This window comes from Plutella xylostella, chromosome 8, assembly GCF_932276165.1.
Source record: "Plutella xylostella chromosome 8, ilPluXylo3.1, whole genome shotgun sequence".
Classification (NCBI taxonomy): domain Eukaryota; kingdom Metazoa; phylum Arthropoda; class Insecta; order Lepidoptera; family Plutellidae; genus Plutella; species Plutella xylostella.
In genome coordinates, this window is record NC_063988.1 from 388,540 (window position 1) to 407,247 (window position 18,708).

The 18,708-nt window shown below is 41.7% G+C and overlaps 1 protein-coding gene across 1 annotated transcript; it reads left to right on the plus strand.

The window, feature by feature from the left end:
* The first annotated feature begins 2,707 nt into the window (after positions 1 to 2,707).
* On the plus strand, positions 2,708 to 18,219 carry LOC105395311 (GATOR complex protein MIOS). Its single transcript, XM_048622782.1, has 18 exons — positions 2,708 to 2,976; positions 3,256 to 3,450; positions 4,044 to 4,193; positions 4,528 to 4,677; positions 5,107 to 5,302; positions 5,872 to 5,980; positions 6,347 to 6,503; positions 9,202 to 9,359; positions 10,346 to 10,439; positions 13,758 to 13,890; positions 14,360 to 14,568; positions 15,169 to 15,320; positions 15,462 to 15,600; positions 16,281 to 16,419; positions 16,855 to 16,969; positions 17,308 to 17,415; positions 17,709 to 17,887; positions 18,106 to 18,219. The coding sequence occupies exons 1-18, from the start codon at positions 2,850 to 2,852 to the stop codon at positions 18,176 to 18,178; spliced, it is 2,583 nt and encodes an 860-aa protein (XP_048478739.1). The 5' UTR covers positions 2,708 to 2,849; the 3' UTR covers positions 18,179 to 18,219.
* The last annotated feature ends 489 nt before the right edge of the window (positions 18,220 to 18,708 follow it).

Consider the following 18,708-nt stretch of genomic DNA (forward strand, 5'->3'; position numbering starts at 1 on the left):
GTTGTATGGAAAATTTGTCCACGGCGAACAGAAATAAAATTAGTTCTGATTATGTTCTGATATAGTAGATTAAATCTAGATTACAATGGTATAGGTAATATACAGGGTGGCCCAAAGAGTGACGTCCAAAGGAAAATGTTTGATTCCTTAGGTCAAGGGGTAGCCAAATCACCCCCATGTATGTTCAGCAATTTTTAGTGGTTTAGGAGTTATGATTTTTTTTCCAATTTTTCTACGAAAATCGACCTCAGTGGATTAATTATGTTTTATTATTTTTTGGATAACTTTTTAAAAGCATTTTTTATTTTTGTGTCATCCTCTTAAGTTGTTCTTTTAACCATAAAAGTTTCAGCTTCCTAATTGTAATTTAAGTTAGTTATTTTTTTATCAAAAGTTCGAATTATATCATCGAGCTAGACTGCTCTGAATTTTCTACTTGAAATTAAAAATTGAAAAAGATATCCTCATGGTGCCTTATTAATTTTAAAAACTCCGCAAGGTTCCTAAATTACATAAAAATAAAAATAAACTATTGCTTAATAGGGTATTATTTGCAGAAAAAAGCCTTCAAAGGTACCTGGGTGGAAATTACCTAATTAGTAAATTGTTTCAGAAAGTTGAAATATTCCTGTTATGTCATTACTAAAGACTAATTAAGTTAGAAAATGTATCAAATTAAAGAGAAAATTAAATTATTTACTTTTTTTAAAAATTTAAGTTACATTTTTGAATGTAAATTCTTAGAAAAATGTTTTAGTCTGAGTAGTAAGATTTATGAGATATTTTTTTAATTAATAATAAGTAAATAAACTCTAATAATTAGTTTACACATTTACTCACAATAATTTTTCAAAATGGCGACCTCCCATAGCAATACACAACCTACATCTACGCAAGAAATTTTGTTTAAGTCGCCTATACGCTTCTCTGTTTCATTCAGATGTAACTTTTTGACAGATGTCACATTTTTGAGAAAAGGTACTTTTTTTACATGTTTAACCTTTTGACAAATGTCATATTTTTTACATTTGTCACTTTTTTGACTTAAAGAAAATTTCTTGCGTAGATGTAGGTTGTGTATTGCTATGGGAGGTCGCCATTTTGAAAATTTATTGTGAGTAAATGTGTAAAATAATTATTAGAGTTTATTTACTTATTATTAATAAAAAAATTATCTTATAAATCTTACTACTCAGACTAAAACATTTTTCTAAGAATTTACATTCAAAAATGTAAAGTAAATTAAAAAAAAAGTAAATAATTTAATTTTCTCTTTAATTTGATACATTTTCTAACTTAATTAGTCCTTAGTTATGACATAACAGGAATATTTCAACTTTCTGAAACAATTTACTAATTAGGTAATTTCCACCCAGGTACCTTTGAAGGCTTTTTTCGGCAAATAATACCCTATTAAGCAATAGTTTATTTTTATTTTTATGTAATTTTGGAACCTTGCGGAGTTTTTAAAATTAATAAGGGACCATGAGAATATCTTTTTCAATTTTTAATTTCAAGTAGAAAATTCAGAGCAGTCTAGCTCGATGTTATAATTCGAACTTTCGATAAAAAAATAACTAACTTACATTACAGCTAGGAAGCTGAAACTTTTATGGTTAAAAGAACAACTTAAGAGGATGGCACCAAAATAAAAAATGCTTTTAAAAAGTTATCCAAAAAATAATAAAACATAATTAATCCACTGAGGTCGATTTTCGTAGAAAATTAGGAAAAAAAATCATAACTCCTAAACTACTAAAAAATGCTGAACATACATGGGGGTGATTTGGCTACCCCTTGACCTAAGGAATCAAACATTTTCCTTTGGACGTCACTCTTTGGGCCACCCTGTATGTGGGTCGTGGGAATAACGAGATACGACTTAAAAAAAAACTATTAATTATTATTTTTGAACACTTAATTTAACATTTTAAGTAAATAGAAACAAGAGCATGCAATTAAAAGAAATTCAGACAGTGTGCAAAGGTTAATTCATCATCATCATCATCATCACGACCCATCACGTCCCCACTGCTGGGGCACAGGTCTCCTTCCAAAGGCTAATTGCCAAAAAGCAATTTCTTTCAGCCAACTCTTGATAGGTTGGGAAAACAATGAAATGTCATAAATCATCATTATTTCGTCTAAAATCGCTGCAGGTGCGAGAAATTCTTCTTGGTATACTGCATAAGATTTAAAGTATCATGTCATGTCCTCACACCTGTAATCAAAGAAAAATAAAGATTATATATTTTTCATCACGAGTATCACGACTATTCACGACCCATCCCGTCCCCACTGCTGGGGCACGGGCCTCTCCGCTCTCGGGAAAATATTTAATAAAATTACATGGAGTATATGGGTAAAATTATTCGTCATATTTGGCAACACTAACCTGTAGCCGCTGCAACTCGTTCTTCCAATTTTTCAAACGGAATTAAAGGCGCCTGAATATGTTATTCTTCCTGCATAAAAGCCAATATATATAGTACTACTTTTCTTGCATCACATTACAGAGCTTTTGGCATTATTTCACCCAGAAAATCACAAAACAAATTAAATAACGTAGCGTCAGCCTCTTCGCAGAAATTGACAACTCAAATAACGCACAGAGTCTGAAATGACGTTTGACAATGACGTCTCGTTAGTTGCACATTTTGACCACCGGAACAGATAAGATTGTGGCACTATACCGTTGCGTTGCGACATGTTTCAGAAAAGTCAAAACAAACATGAAATGTCAAATAAAACATTAAAATTTCCAAAAAATCCAATTTCCAAATAGAATACAAAACTTGTAGAAAAACATTTCTTTGTATTGTAAAGTAATTCTCAATGATACTATCAAGATGATATCTGGTGCTAAATATGACGTTCTGTGGTCACCGGTGCATACTGATAAGTTTATTTTATGGGGCTCCGACATAACCTTGTATGAAGTTGCTCCCCTGAAAGATATTGAAAAGAAATCAACATGTACGTATCGTGACACTATCAATTATCTTGATGCTCGTGTGTCCCCAAAACAATAATATGAATGAATGGTTCAGTTTGATAATTTACATGGCAACTTTTATTCTTTTACATTTATGATGTATCCAACCCGCTACAGATTCCCCTGTTATTTACCTAAAATGTTAGGATCACAGTTAGAGAAAGACATAAATAGTTACTCATAATATATTACAGTAAGAGAAAATATAACAAAAATAAAAATAAGTATATCTACTTACCTATCTAATCTATGGATTTCAGGTGTAAAGATATCTCCAAGCACTGGGGCGACTGTGGTCGCGTCACAGAGTGCGGGTGGCGTGCGCTGTGTGGACTTCAGCTGGATCTCAGGACTCGCTGACCCGCTGCTGGCCCTCGGACACACCAACGGACAGGTCTCCCTCACCAGCCTCGGACAGAATACTGAGCAGAATGACCTTGTTGGGAAGGAGTTTTGTAAGTTACAGTCGTCGAAATACAATAGGCCCGTATGGACAGCTCCAAAATGTAGGGATGACAGCTGGTGTCAAAGCTAAATCATAAAAAATCTAAACAATAAGTAACTTTTGGTAGATAAGATTATGTATCTTTTTTTGTATTTCATCAAGTAAATCAAGAATAATTAGCAAATTTGTGTAGCTGTCCAAACGGGCCTATTATATTTTGATGACTGTAGGAGTATTACTGTTCTCCTAAGACGAAAGAGCCCCTCTTATCTGAATGGAGAGTAGTTTGTAAAAATTGATGTTCATCAGAAAATTTTATACTGATGGTAGGTCCAGACTGAAGATCTTCAATCTACCCACATTCACTATTATTTGTCTTAACTAATCTACCCCATATTTCAATAGACTACACAGAGCTTTTTTTATAAATTTAAATATTAGTTAGATAATACTTAAAAACTAACTAAATTCTCCACAATAAGAATGGACTCTTTTAAGGTGCACATCAAATTATTGATAATACACTTCGCATGTCCAATACAATTTGTCAAATTTCTCATCATGATAAGCTAAATATGTTAATATGTGAAATTAATCCTCCAGTGCCGCGCTACCCGCGTCTCTGCAACTCAGTCTCCTGGAGCCCTACTGAGCCGGGGCTGCTGGCGGCCGCGCTGGACAAGCACCGCAGTGACCACTGCATCCTGCTGTGGGACGTGCACCGCGGGGCGCCCGCCGCGGCTGGAGGCAGTGGTAAAGTGTGGATTCTAAGTAGTATGATTTGGTGCTCTAAGATGTCATGGTGTGCAGTGGCAGATGTAGCAAACAATGTGAAAATAGTAACTGATAAATAGTTCACTCACCTGATAAGTACTTGCAAAGATGGCTTAATTTCATGGTTTCTTATATCTGCAGTCCATAACCATCCACTGCTGGAAATATGCATCTTTCTACTAGCATCATAAGTCCACAATTGTTGTAATTGTGGACTGGATATAATTAAATCTGCTTTATGCCACACGCCACACTATATCTGTACTCTCCAACTAACAATCCACCAACCTTCACCCCCAACCTCATGTTCCAGAGTCCTCGTCCACCCCCCCGGAGGCGGCTCGTCCGCTGGCGGAGATGGGGCTCTCGGAGACGGCGCACAGCGTGTCGTGGACGCACGCCTCCAACCGCACCCTCATTGCCTCCATGAACCAGCGGTCCATCAAGATCTTTGATTTAAGAGGCTAGTTGTGTTTGTGTTCTATTTTATTCATTTAACTGTGTATTTGGCGAAGTCTCTTATAATTCCTTATGACGATAAAGTAATGGGAAAATATTCTGTTCAATTTAAAGACATTAAATACTTTTATTAATAAATGCGGGTAGGTATATTTTAATAACAAAGATGATTGTACGTGGTAAACGTTTCAGTTTTTGCTCGCTGATTCTTGTGGTAATTCGGTTTTGCCTCGTTTTCATTATCGAATTAATTAATAATTCAGAATACTTATGTATCTTTACAACAATAAATTGGAAAAAATAGTGGAAGAATTCGAGTCGGAAAAAACTTGCCTTAAAATACGGCAGTGCTTAAATTGCAGTTAATTTTTTTCTTCAACACAGCCAGGAATTTGTCCTTTGGCAAATATTTTACTTCCCCTCTATTCCACAGACCTATCCAACAAGGCAGTAACCGTGGCCACGACCCGCGCGTGCTACGGCGCCGCCGCCGACCCGCTGTGTCCGTGGCAGCTGGCGTCGCGCGGAGACAGCGCCGTGTGCGTGTGGGACCTGCGGCGCCCCGAGCGCGCGCTGCTCACGCTGCCGCAGCCGCGCCCCGTCGCCAAGATACTGTGGTGTCCCACCAGGTGAGTCACTGTCCCACCAGGTGAGTCACTGGCTCAGATGAAAGAAAGAAAGAAAGAAGAAAGAAAATTTATTTATTTCTTACACACACAGAAACAACACATACATTTAGAAGAAAAGGTTAAAAAGTAAACAAAAAAAAATAAGTTATTAAAAGCATGTATGTTGCTTCTCGGTGCTGAAATGGGTTCTAGTTCAGCTTGATGCTATGGCAGGTATGCTAAACCACACCATAGCGCTGGTTTTCAACTAGAACCCTTGGGTGAAGTCACGGACTGACTTGACTCACTGAGATGAGTCACTGGCTGAGGCGAGCTAGGTCTGTGTCAGTAGGTCCCGTCGCCATGATACTGTGGTTAGACCAGATGAGTCGCCAATACACTGGCTTAAAATAACTGAGGCATGTAATCCCAATGATATCAGAAAATAGCTTCTGTGGCATACAAATCTCACCTTATGTCCATGAGCAACCTATAAAGAGTACCCTTCCAATTGAATCACGAACCTCACAAAAATTGTACATGAAGTCCCATACTCACAAACCCTATAACCTTTCTCATCTACATTCCAGACGCAACCTGTTGCTGTCCTTGCTCCGGGACTCCAGCAGTCTGCGGCTGCACGACATCCAGCAGGCGCACAGTGCGGGGCGCGCGGAAGACGACGACGAGGATGAGCTGGTGAGATTGACACATTTACGGAAGTAATAGCCACAAGTTTAGTGCTTCTCATTCTATGTTCTGTAATAGGCAAAAACAAATAACTTACAAAGAGGGCGAAATCACATTGACAGGTTTTTTTTGGAACCAGCGAGTTCCTTTTTCGTTTGAAGGTTTTTACCTAATAGTCACAAATAATGTGGATTTATAGGTACAAATACAAATCAAAATACAATCAACATTTGTGTTTCTTAAGCGTCACATTCAACAAATGAATTTTATCAATACGTTATTTGTGCGCGGCATAGGCTTGGAAGCCTTTTGAACTTCACAAGTCCGCATTTTGATTGAAATTTTACTATGAACTTAATCTTCTCCCCCCGTCAGTCATCCTCCCCCTCCGCCGTCGAAGCCGTGGCGCCCGCATCCCAGGCGGCGGCTCCGGGCGTGGTGGAGCGCGCGCTGGCGCCCCCCGCCGCGCAGCCGCTGGCCGGCGCCGCGTGGCACCCCGCCGGCCCGAGGGTGCTGGCTGTGGCGCTTAATGGTGTGTGGACTTGTGATCGTTAGCGTGTCGGTGATAAATAAAAGAGCTGCAGGGCGATCACGAAAAACATAGCTAACGTATAGAATCGAATGCGAGTAGACTTGGATTTGACACCGTGGTGACAGGATTAGCTAGCTAGCCATCGTGCCTGAAGGATCCACCCAGCGTATGTCTCTTTGGATACGCTTTGTGCGTAGTTTCAGATTAGGCAAATATATAGAAATTAACAATGAACTTAGTAGTATTAATTGGCACTCAACATTTGCTTCACTTAACTTAGAGGAATGTATAACTGAGTTTTATAAAATACTTAATGGTCTGATTGTGCAATTTATCCCCGGCCGCGTGATGCGTGCTTCCAATTCATTTCCAGTGTGGCATAGTAAATCGCTAAGGAAAGTATTAAAAGAAAAATGTAAATATCACAAGCGTTGGAAAAATTACGGGAATCCATTAGATTATGAAAGTTATAAAATTTTAAGAAAAAGAGTGAACAAATTGGAATTGGCTTGCTATAGAAGCTTTATTAATTATTCAGAATCTAAAATCAATAATGATCCTAAATTCTTCTGGACATTTGTAAAATCTATTCTTGCAAAAAATGGGTTACCACAAACCATGTACTATAGAGGAACATCTGCCACTGAAGGGAAACAAATCTGTAACTTATTTAGCGACCATTTTTACTCCGTTTTTGAAAAACCCAAATCGGTACCTCTAAATATAGATAACCTGGAGCCCCCTTCTGATACTGTTATCGATTTAAGCTCGATTGAAATATCGCAATCGCTTGTCTACAAACATCTTAAATCAGTAAATATTAATAAAGGTGCAGGACCAGATGGGATTCATCCAATTTTCATAAATAAATGTGCATCCAGCCTTGCTCTGCCAGTCACTTTAATTTATATTAAATCTTTACAGGAAGGATGTGTCCCTAATATCTGGAAAGAGGCATGGGTGACCCCCATACCTAAAGGAAATGTTAGTGAAGACATAGAAAAATATCGCCCCATTTCAAAATTATGTGTACTCGGTAAAATACAAGAAAAGATTGTCACTGATAAATTGTCCTCTGTTGTTTATCGTTATATTGACCCTAATCAACACGGTTTTTATAAAAATCGGTCCGTTGAAACCAACATGCTAACATATACTGAAACCATACTTAATTCCATGGGTGAAAACTGTCAGGTGGATGCTGTGTATACTGATTTCGCTAAGGCATTTGATAAAATATGTCACAATACACTTTTGCTTAAGTTATGGAAGCTCGGTATACACGGCGATCTCTTTAGATGGATAAAATCATACATTGAAAACAGAACTCAGGCAGTTGTTGTAAGCGGTTACTCATCGGAGCTTAAGTTTATTTGCTCAGGAATTCCGCAGGGTTCTCATTTGGGCCCTTTGTTGTTTATTTTGTATATAAATGATATAACTAAAAATATTATTAATTCCCATGCTTTATTATACGCTGATGATACCAAAATTTTCAGAGTCATACGTGGTAGCAATGACTGCATATTATTGCAAAATGATTTAAGAAACTTTGAATTCTTTTGTAGCAGTAACAACTTATTCTTAAATACTGATAAATGTTGTGTTATTACTTTCACTAGAAAGAAAAAACCCTTACATTATAATTACATGCTTAACAACAAGGGCCTAACTAGAGTTAATGAAATTCGCGATTTAGGTATTATTATGGACTCGAAATTAAGTTTTATACCTCATATTGACAATATATTAAATAAAGCATACAAACAAATGGGTTTTGTCTTACGCGTTGCTAAGCCATTTAAAAAGGCTTCTACATACCGGCTTCTATATAATAGTTATGTCCGCAGTCGTTTAGAGTTTGCGTGTCCTGTCTGGCACCCGTTCTATGCAAACCATATCGATAGGATTGAACGATTACAAAAGAAATTCGTTAAGTCACTTGATTACAGAATGGGTAATAACTATACAGATTACGAATCATCAGCTCAACGATACAAGCTAGAATTATTGAAACACCGCCGGGACTATATTGATGCCATTTTTCTTTTTAAAATCATTAACTCAAAAGTCGATGCCCCCGCACTATTACAAAATATAAACATTCGTGTACCTCGAAGGCGTGAGCGCACATGTTGTAAAAAACATTTATTCAAAATAAGTAAGTGTAAAACCTGTTATGTACAAAATAGTTTTATAAGACGCTCGTGCAAATTTTATAACGATGTGTTATCTGATGTAGATATTTTTTCAGCCTCTTTATCTAAGTACAAAAAACTTGTTTCCACTAAAATTAATAAGATGCCGAATGTAACTGATTAAAGCCTAACTTAAATACTAACTTTTCGATCTTAAGCTTATTATTGTTATAAATACTTTATTTATGGGACTATAGGTCTAAAATATACTACCTAGTTATGTTTACAGATAAATTGTATGACTGTTTGTCTCTAAGTAAATAAATAAATAAATAAAATACGAATCCAAAACTTCACTTATCGCACTGATCATTTGATGGCTTCTAAAAATGATTCTTTTGAAATTTATATCGTCGTTTGTTGAACTTTAAATCAGCAGTTAAAGAAGTAAAACATAAGTCTGAATGATCAACAGATTTTTGATTGACCCTCTTTACTATTATGCCACTGCCTGTAAAATATTTAACCTTTTAGGTTTAAAATGTAAACCCTCTTCCCAGGAACCCTGTCGGAGTGCGTGGTCCGCGAGCGCGTGGTGGCGCGCTTCTGGCCGGGGGGCGTGGCGGTGGGGGGCGCGGGGGGCGCGCTGCGGCTGCACCCCGCGCCGCGCGACCCCGCCGCCGCCATGCGCCGGAGAGCGCCGCAGTACGGGCTGCAGGTGAGCGGGGGCGGGGGGCGGGGCGGTGGGGGGCGCGGGGGGGCGCGCTGCGGCTGCACCCCGCGCCGCGCGCCCCGCCGCCGCCATGCGCCGGAGAGCGCCGCAGTACGGGCTGCAGGTGAGCGGGGGCGGGGAGCGGGGCGGTGGGGGGCGCGGGGGGCGCGCTGCGGCTGCACCCCGCGCCGCGCGCCCCGCCGCCGCCATGCGCCGGAGAGCGCCGCAGTACGGGCTGCAGGTGAGCGGGGGCGGGGAGCGGGGCGGTGGGGGGCGCGTGGGGCGCGCTGCGGCTGCACCCCGCGCCGCGCGACCCCGCCGCCGCCATGCGCCGGACTTTGTGGGGAGAGAGAAATGAGCCATGATGATAATTTCTTGATAGGGTGTAGCACATCTTTAGCTGGTAGCATAGATTATGTGATTTTGTGTACAAAAGGCCTATTAAGGGTCACAAGAGGTGATAAAAGAGCGAATTCAACGGATAGCTTTTGTCATTGACGTTTGTTACTACTCTTTAAAGCACCCCGTTCACTTCACGCACCGCACCCGAGCCCAGAGCCGTACCATTCCGTGGACAAATCCGTCATCGCCCACACACTACACGAACCCCGACTTGCAGTCCAGTCGATTGTGTTGTGAACTTTATTGAGGCTTTCACAAGGCACATAACCTATTTGTCACGCGGCGCTCGCGTACCCAGTCGGCGAGGGCCGCGCCGTACCGCGCCATACCGCCAGCAAATCTGCGGATTGGTACGCTCGTGAATGGGTCCTTTACAGTCTTCCAATGCGGAGACAAGACAAGCGGAAAGGGGATGATTTTTAAAGAGACGAATAGAAATTCTTTATTCACACATCTTGTCGCGGCTTGACTTATCACTCAGCATTGGTGATTAGTGGGCTTTCTATGTATAGACGAAACAGCCATTATTTTACTTAACTTTTATGAATGTCATTGCAAGTATTGCAACTACATATAAGTATGTTTTCCAGCCGGAGCTGTGGCAGAACGCGGAGCTGGCGGAGGACGAGGCGCTGGGCACGCTGTGGCACTTCCTGTCGCTGTCGCGCTCGCTCGTCGAGGACGGTACTACATTACATAATGTTTCTTCTTCTTAGTTCCCGCTACCCCTCTGAGGAGTCTGGGACTAACACCCCAGCGTGTTTTGAAACTATACAAGGCCAGAACGCACCCATAGTGTACTAGCACTGTATAGTTTCAAGTGAAGAAAAAAAATATTTTACTTGAAAATATACACGATTTGTGCGTACTAATCGCGTATACTTTCAAGTTGGGATTTACTGAATCATTCTTGAAAATATACATTGCTATTACGCACATTGCTTGATTTGCGTACTTGTCGAATATAATTTATACCTACATGCTGATTCTGATTTACTTAACTATTTCGGTAAATGTACATGACTACAATTTACTTGTTGTGCCTGTCATACCTATAGAATGTTAATAAATAAAGATGAACAAGCTCTAATTTGATTGATGAATTTATATTTATAGCAATCATACTTGCATACTTGCAAGATTACCAATATCCTATTATTTATATGAATTAAGAGTAATAGGTACCTACTACGCTCAAGAGAAATGAAAAAGTTCCAGTGACGATAGCTCTTGAACGGAAAAGACTAGGTTCGTCGTCGCCGTCGGCAATATTAAAAGGGTAGCAATAAAACGAGTGACTGTAAATTACAGTTCTAAGTGTCAAAATTAATTAATTTGGGTTATAGAATTACTAAGTGAGCGACTGACTGCGAGTGACGAGAAATCAACAGGACAGCAACTTACAAACATTAATTTGAGTTACTTAAAATACAAAATGAGCAGCTTCATAATATTTGAGCGACCTAATATTTGTTTGAGTGTCAACGTTACGTCCTGCATTTTTTTCAATATTTGGCAAATGTATTTTTTATACTGAGCGGCATTTTATCTTAAATGAAGTGTTTCGAATACAATAACCACTTTGAAAAATACACTAATGAGCAGAGTATAATGAGCTCACATTTAAAAAATAAAAATAATATGAAATAACTATTTGAAGAAACACTATTCTATTAGTTGAGAAATTTTATTATTGAAATATAAGGGTAATTAAATAAAACAATGTACTCCATAAAAATAAAGTAATATGCATGCATTTATTTCAATAAAATGAACAAAAATTAAAATAAGACGCTTCAGTCAACTAAAAAAAAAACTTCTTATAAATACTAAGAAACATTGATAGGTATGAGGAGCCCTACTACTCATCGACACTGGTAAATAAGTGCGGGCTTGGACTTATTGGGCCGGCCCCGTTTTCTTTTTGTCCAATGGGTATCATTTTTGCTTCCAGTGGTGGTGTTGTTAGTTTGAGCCGAATTGCTAGCCCCAAAACGTGATTGCATACAAACTATTCTAAAAAGTCTATTGAAAAATTCGGGACAGTCGCACGATCCTTTTTGCCAGTGCATTTAAAAATCTGTAGTTTTCATTAAAAAGCGTATCAAAATAAAAAACATAAGCCCTCAAATAGAATATCAGTAACCAATAATCATTAATAAAGCAGCATACAAAACTTTGCTCAAAGTGAACTTTTTAGTAGTTCGCTAAGTATAACCTCACTTAGAAAAATCGAATATATCTTAATATTGAAGTTGCCCTCTTTGTATTTCCAGTCGCTCACTTAGTAATTAAGTCGCTCGGATATTTTTTTTATATCTGAAATGGATTTGTCACAGTCCACTTTTTGTAAGCTCGTACTGGATTTTATTATAAAACAATATTCGTCGTCAGTTTAGTTAATTTTTCGCTTACTCAAATTCATACCGCTCAAGTTATTAAAACTGTATGTCATCATCAGTCGCAAAGTTTTTTTTTGTTCGCTCGTTTTATAATTCCCCATATTAAAATACATTTAACAGCGCATCAAAATATTATTATAACCAACTAAAAACGTAAATTTCGATCAAAATTCTAAATTAAATGTTTTAAAAAATTGGGGTCATTTGGTGTTGACATTTTGCAACTTGGACTTATTGATTGCTCGTGAGTGTATTACCATAAAATAACAAGTACAACTTTCAGTATTACCGTATAGACCAAAATTTTCATCAAGTTTTGGGGAGCCTACCCTATCTATTTATGGGTATTAAATATAAAAACCTACTACCTAGTAACTAATCACGTAGGTATAGTTTCAAGTGCTCGCATCGCACCTTGGCACTTGAAAATATACACGATTAGTACGCAGTGGTAACTGCTGCAGTATATTTTCAATCCATAATTTTGGCCCAACTTACTTGAAAATATACGCGATTAGTGCGTAATGGCCTTGTATACTTTCAAGTAAATCATGGCCCCATTTTAATTTGAAAGTATACGTGAGCAGTCCCACCCTCTGCGTTCTGGCCTTGTATAGTTTCAAAACACGCAACACCCCACACATACTGTTTATAACATAAATACTCTTTATTGCACACAAAAAGATTCACAAAATAGGAAATTTACAATAGGCATTTTAAATAAAAAGTAATCTCTACCAGACAATCAGACTACACACGACTACTAGTGCCACGGAAATCAATCGAAGCAATCACAATTTCAATAAAACTCATGCGATAGCTTGTCAATTCACATTTCTATACCACAGTTTTTACACTCGTCTCCTGGCAAGTTGCATCAGGAGCTTAATAACAAGCACCCGGGCGTGCTCACATGATACTTTTATCCCGGAATACCCACGGGTTTTTTTAAAGCAGAAACAGCTAGTTTTTTTTAATATAAAGCAGCTTGCAGTTAAAGTTACAGAAAAGAACCAACCTAAATCCACATAGCTCTAAATCCTGTATCACAGTTTTCACACTCATCTCCCCCGGGCGTGCTTATGTGATACTTTATATCTTGTGCTACATAAAAAACCAGCTTGCCTCATTAAATACTTTTTGCTCGCTGGGCAACAGCTAGTTTCTATAAACATCAGCATGCAGTTATGGTTACAGAAATGAACCACATTTCTTCAAATCCTCTACCCCTCTTTTCACACTCATCCCCCCACACAGGAAATTAACAAAAGGCGCTCTTATTACTAAAAATAATCTCTCACTTATTTTATATCTTATTTTATATACTTACTTTATATCGTGTGCTACTTTAAAAAAACCCAGCAAGCCGTTATAGTTATAAAAAATCTTTAAATCCTCTACCACAGTATTCACACACATCTCCCTACAGGTTGCATCCGGAGCACGGACAACAAGCACCCGGGCGTGCTATTAGGATACTTCTTATGCTGTAATTCCCACAGGAACTTTTTAAGGCGAAGAGGAGTTACAGAAACGAGCCAACCTGAATCCACACTTCTCTAAATCCTCTACCACAGTTTTCACACTCATCCCCCCACAGGCTGCATCCGTAGCACGGACAACAAGCACCCGGGCGTGCTGACGGTGGTGGCGGGCGAGGGCGGCGGCTACCGCTCCGAGTGCGTGCCCTCGCTGTTCCCCGACCTGCCGCATCGCCGCGTCACTATATATAGGTGAGTGCACGAGTCCCTATACTGCGAATTAACTAAGACGCTCACACATGGTTATTTGGACATCATAATCCGCTCTTAATCGGTCATTGCTGGACTTAGCCCCATTTTCTCTATAATCGGTTATATAACCGACCAGGGATTGTTTCATCAATTATACGTCATGCCCATATAAAATTCTTGACAGATGTGTCAAAAGTCAACCTTAATACCTGGTTATGCTCTAACCGACTATGGAGAAATTGGCACGTAAGGACTTTACTGCAACAAACTTAATCGTTTAGGCTCATTTTAGCGTGCAGTGATCATTGACTCGATGCATTAAGTCATAGTAAAGCAGTAAAGTCTACTTGCTTACCCGACTGAGCTACCACCGCTCCAGATAAAATAATAAATAGGCTTTAGGGATTGAATTTTTTCTACTGAGTGAAGTATCAGTTACGTAATAACTACACAATAATCCGCCCCCCAGATCAGCAGAGCGCACGCGCGCCCTCCAGCTCTGCGGGTGGGGCTGGGGCTGGGAGCAGGCGGCGGCGGGGGTGGAGCGCGCGGAGGCGGGGGGCCACCCCGCCCGCGCCGCGCTGCTGGCCGCCGCGCATCTGCGCCTGCGCACGGCGCTCGATGTGCTGGGCAGGGCCAGTGACCCGGCGGTTAGGGTCGCTGCGCTCGCGTTTGCTGGTGAGTGGCGTTTGATATATTATTTACTAGATATTCCCGCGAGCTTCGCTTCGCTTAAAAAGTTTTCCCGACGGAATTTCGCGATTAAAAGCCTATGTGTTAATCCAGGGTGTCAGCCAACTCCATACCAAATTTCATTAAAATCGGTTCATCCGTTTTGACGTGAAGAAGACATGAACACACATACTCACAAACTTCCGCCTTTTTAATATTAGTAGGATTCGATTTACAAGTATTGTCGGTGGTCATACGTGTAATATTAGTCTACCACCAGGCTCGGTCACTAAGGAAAGGAGAAGAAATGGAGAAGGAATAGTTTGAAAATTATGGTACCGGATCCAGCTTTATACGGATACTGCTGCCGGTAAACAGCAGTTTGTTTTCAATGTATATTTATAACGGCATATATTATACATGAGACTTTTCCCTCAATCTTTCTTTGACCGTATAATAATGTTTAAGATCTGACTTGTGTATAGCTATTCACAATGTATTGCTGCATGAAATATTATTATCTGATAGTTACAAGTGTGTAAGTGTGTGTGTCAGTACCCTACTAGACAGTGTATCTAATTCCTCACTCCTCCCCCCTCCCCGCAGGTCTAGGCGAGGAGCGTCTGTGGCGCGAGACAGTCTCCACGGCGGCGGCCGCGCTGCAAGAGCCCTATCTGCGGGCGCTGCTGCACTTCCTGGCCGCCACCGCCCCCGCCGCCGCCGCGCCCGCGCCGCCCGCCGCCATGGACGCCGTGCTGGTGAGTGTACCCCCGCCCCCGCCCCGCCCCGCGCCCGCCGCCGCCGCGCCCTGGGATTTCTCCCGTGCCGCGCCTAAAAAGGGGACCTAGAAAAGCTTTTTATTTTCCTGCGTCTTGACTACCATTTTATTGTTATTTCAGAATGAGACAGAGATGCGTCTCGAGGACCGCGTGGCCTTCGCGTGCATGTACCTGTGCGACACGCGCCTGCAGCAGTACCTGCGCGGGCTGGGCGCCGCCCTGGCCGACCCGCCCGCCCTCAGCGGCCTGCTGCTCACTGGTAACCGCTCACCCTAGTGTCAGCACCTGCGGCCTGCTGCTCACTGGTAACCGCTCACCCTAGTGTCAGCACCTGCGGCCTGCTGCTCACTGGTAACCGCTCACCCTAGTGTCAGCACCTGCGGCCTGCTGCTCACTGGTAACCGCTCACCCTAGTGTCAGCACCTGCGGCCTGCTGCTCACTGGTAACCGCTCACCCTAGTGTCAGCACCTGTGGCCTGCTGCTCACTGGTAACCGCTCCCCCTAGTGTCAGCACCTGCGCGGGCTGGGCGCCGCCCTGGCCGACCCGCCCGCCCTCAGCGGCTTGCTGCTCACTGGTAAACACTCACCCTAGTGTCAGTAGATGCAGAGAGTAGATGCGGGCTGTCTTCAATCGGACACGGTGGAAAACAAAGGTATATATTCAGCAGTGGGCATCCTATGGCTGAGATGATGAAAAGGTTCAACTTTATTCTTCCTACGCGAGGCCAGACTGCCGCCGATATAACTATCATCTTCCTATCGTTTTATTAACAAACACTATACTAGGACTAAGTTTTGTCACCGTCAAACGTGTCAGACTAGCGTCAGTGACTGACTGACTACCCACAGGGTTCATCGGACGTTACATACATAAGCACCATTAACAGGTCACTCTATACAGCTATCACGAACCTTTTTAACCCCCCCTCTTCCCGCAGGCATGTCGCCAGCGGGAGTCTCCCTGATCCAGCGCTGGGTGGACGCGACGGGCGACGTGCAGTCGGCGGCGCTGCTGGCGGCGCGGTGCCTGCCGCCGGCTGCCAGGCGGGCGGACCCGGCCAGGCACTGGCTTGCTGAGTGAGTAAAGACGTATTCTTCACACTATAGAAGTCTACTGCTGGCCGTAATACTCTCCCAAAGCACGCAACTGGATTAGATCTACCTGTATCAGCCTCCTTTTGCAAATGGACACCCAATCAAGCTGGAGTATAGCCAAAACCACAGTCAAAATGACAAAGTGGCCAAAAGGATCCAGATTAGACCTACAGTCTTTGATCAGTACAGTACAATACAACAGATCCAGAACCAACCAACTGTATAGCATATAAAGCAAAATATAGCTATTTCGACTAAACTTCATTCCCTTTTGTTATTTGTTTTTTCTGACTGTAACGCTATCTAAAACGCTTCGTTTGCTGTAAACCTTTGAATTTATCAAATGCCTCAATCATTCGCATCCGCTACAATTCTACGACCCCTGCTGAGTGTGTCTCTTTTTCCTCCTCCCCACAGATACCGCTCTCTGCTGGAGTCGTGGAAGCTGTGGTACCCGCGCTGCGCGGTCGACACGTTCGCCAGGGCGGGCGACGACCCCGCCGCGCCCGACCAGCTGGGCGGGAAGAGACAGGTGTGTTGTGTGCGGTTGTAAATATAGATGATTTCAAGTGAGAGGGAGTGTGTTGTGTGAAGTTGTAAATATTGCTGATTGCAAGGGTGGAAATCCTTCAAAGTTGGCTGGTTTATGGAAAATGGTTTTGATATGTATGGAAAATATGAAATATTTGCCTATCTGGCCTAAACCTAATAAAAACTTCCAATAACTATGCCTTTAAATAAAGCGCATTTTGGCGATAATTCTGTTTTTGAATAAAATAATTAAGACTGATGTGTATCCTGAACTCATGTAGGTAGGTACCTCAGTTATGTAAACCTCAATAAGTAAATAAATATGAATGTCCATTGCAGGTCTGTGTAGCGTGCAGCTACTGCGGCAAGTCGGTGGCAGCGCCGCCCGCCCACGCGCGCCCCCGCCCCAGCGTGGCGCGCCTGCCGCCGCCCACCGCCAACATGAAGGTATGTGGCATCATCATTATCAGCCCGTCGTCTGCAAGGTCCCACAACACTCCGTTTATCCTCATAACAATCTGCGACAGTAATCAAGATTTTGCGCTGAAATACTGCAAAACAGTCACAGCAGATTTTAACAGTCATTTTGTGTTCGTGTTCTACGGAACATGTCCACCCCAACGATGATTCTTCTGCTAATACCTTTTTTAATCTTGACAAGACTTTTACTGAATTCTTCTCATATGGAATAAGGTATGCATCAGTATCCTCCAACCACTAAACAAACCACTTCTCCACAGCAAATTTCCTCCTGCCCGCATTGCCGCAAGCCGCTCCCCCGCTGCGGGGTCTGCTCCCTGCACGTGGGCACGGCGGCGGGGGGCGCGGGGGGCGCGGGGGCGCACTTCGCCGGCTGGTTCACGTGGTGCGTGGCGTGCCGGCACACGGGACACGCCACGCATCTGATGGAGTGGTTCAAGTGAGTGTGCTGTTTGATTATATAAATTTGGAAAGTGTAGATGTGATGGAAGATTGTTATTGGTTGTGTTGAGGTTGTTTTTTATAAGTTATTAATTTAGAATCTGTAGATATATCACACGACGGCGACGTTTCGAATTTTCAACGCCGATCAGTAAATGCTTTCTTAGTGCCTTTCAAAGTCCTCATTCTTCACTCAAAGTTACACTTATATTCCAGGACTCACACGGAGTGTCCCGTGAGCTCGTGCACCTGCCGCTGCAGCACGCTGGACCCGCCCGACCGGCCGTAGCGCCCGGCGCTGACTCGGGGTGGGGGGGATGATGATGATGATGATGATGATGATCGGCCCTAGTGAACTGCTGACCCTGGGTGATGGTAATACTGGTACGAGTTCTCGCGTAAATTACCTCAATTATGAAGAGATTACCGTTTTCTTCTATTAACTGTGTAGGTGTACAAGTTTTATACTTACAAAAACATCCACATATACATTCTGCATACACTTGCAATCAAAAGTTACATAGAAAAGGCGCTACTAAATTAAAGGAATTAATGTAAACCTGTACCACGTTTACTGAATATTTTATATTAACATCGAGTTTGTTTTTAAAAGTTTCTGCTACGGGCGCCGTTTTCTACTTTTTCAGGTAAATTTTACGAAAACTATAGTACTGGTATGTTTATCTCACTAGTCGCCAGCGTGCGTCAGTTCACTAGAGTCATTTCCACATACTCATTTATTGACTTGGTAAAAAAAATCACATTTACACTTTTTACACACGTAGTTAACGGCGGAATCATAGAGCTTCAGGGCTCACT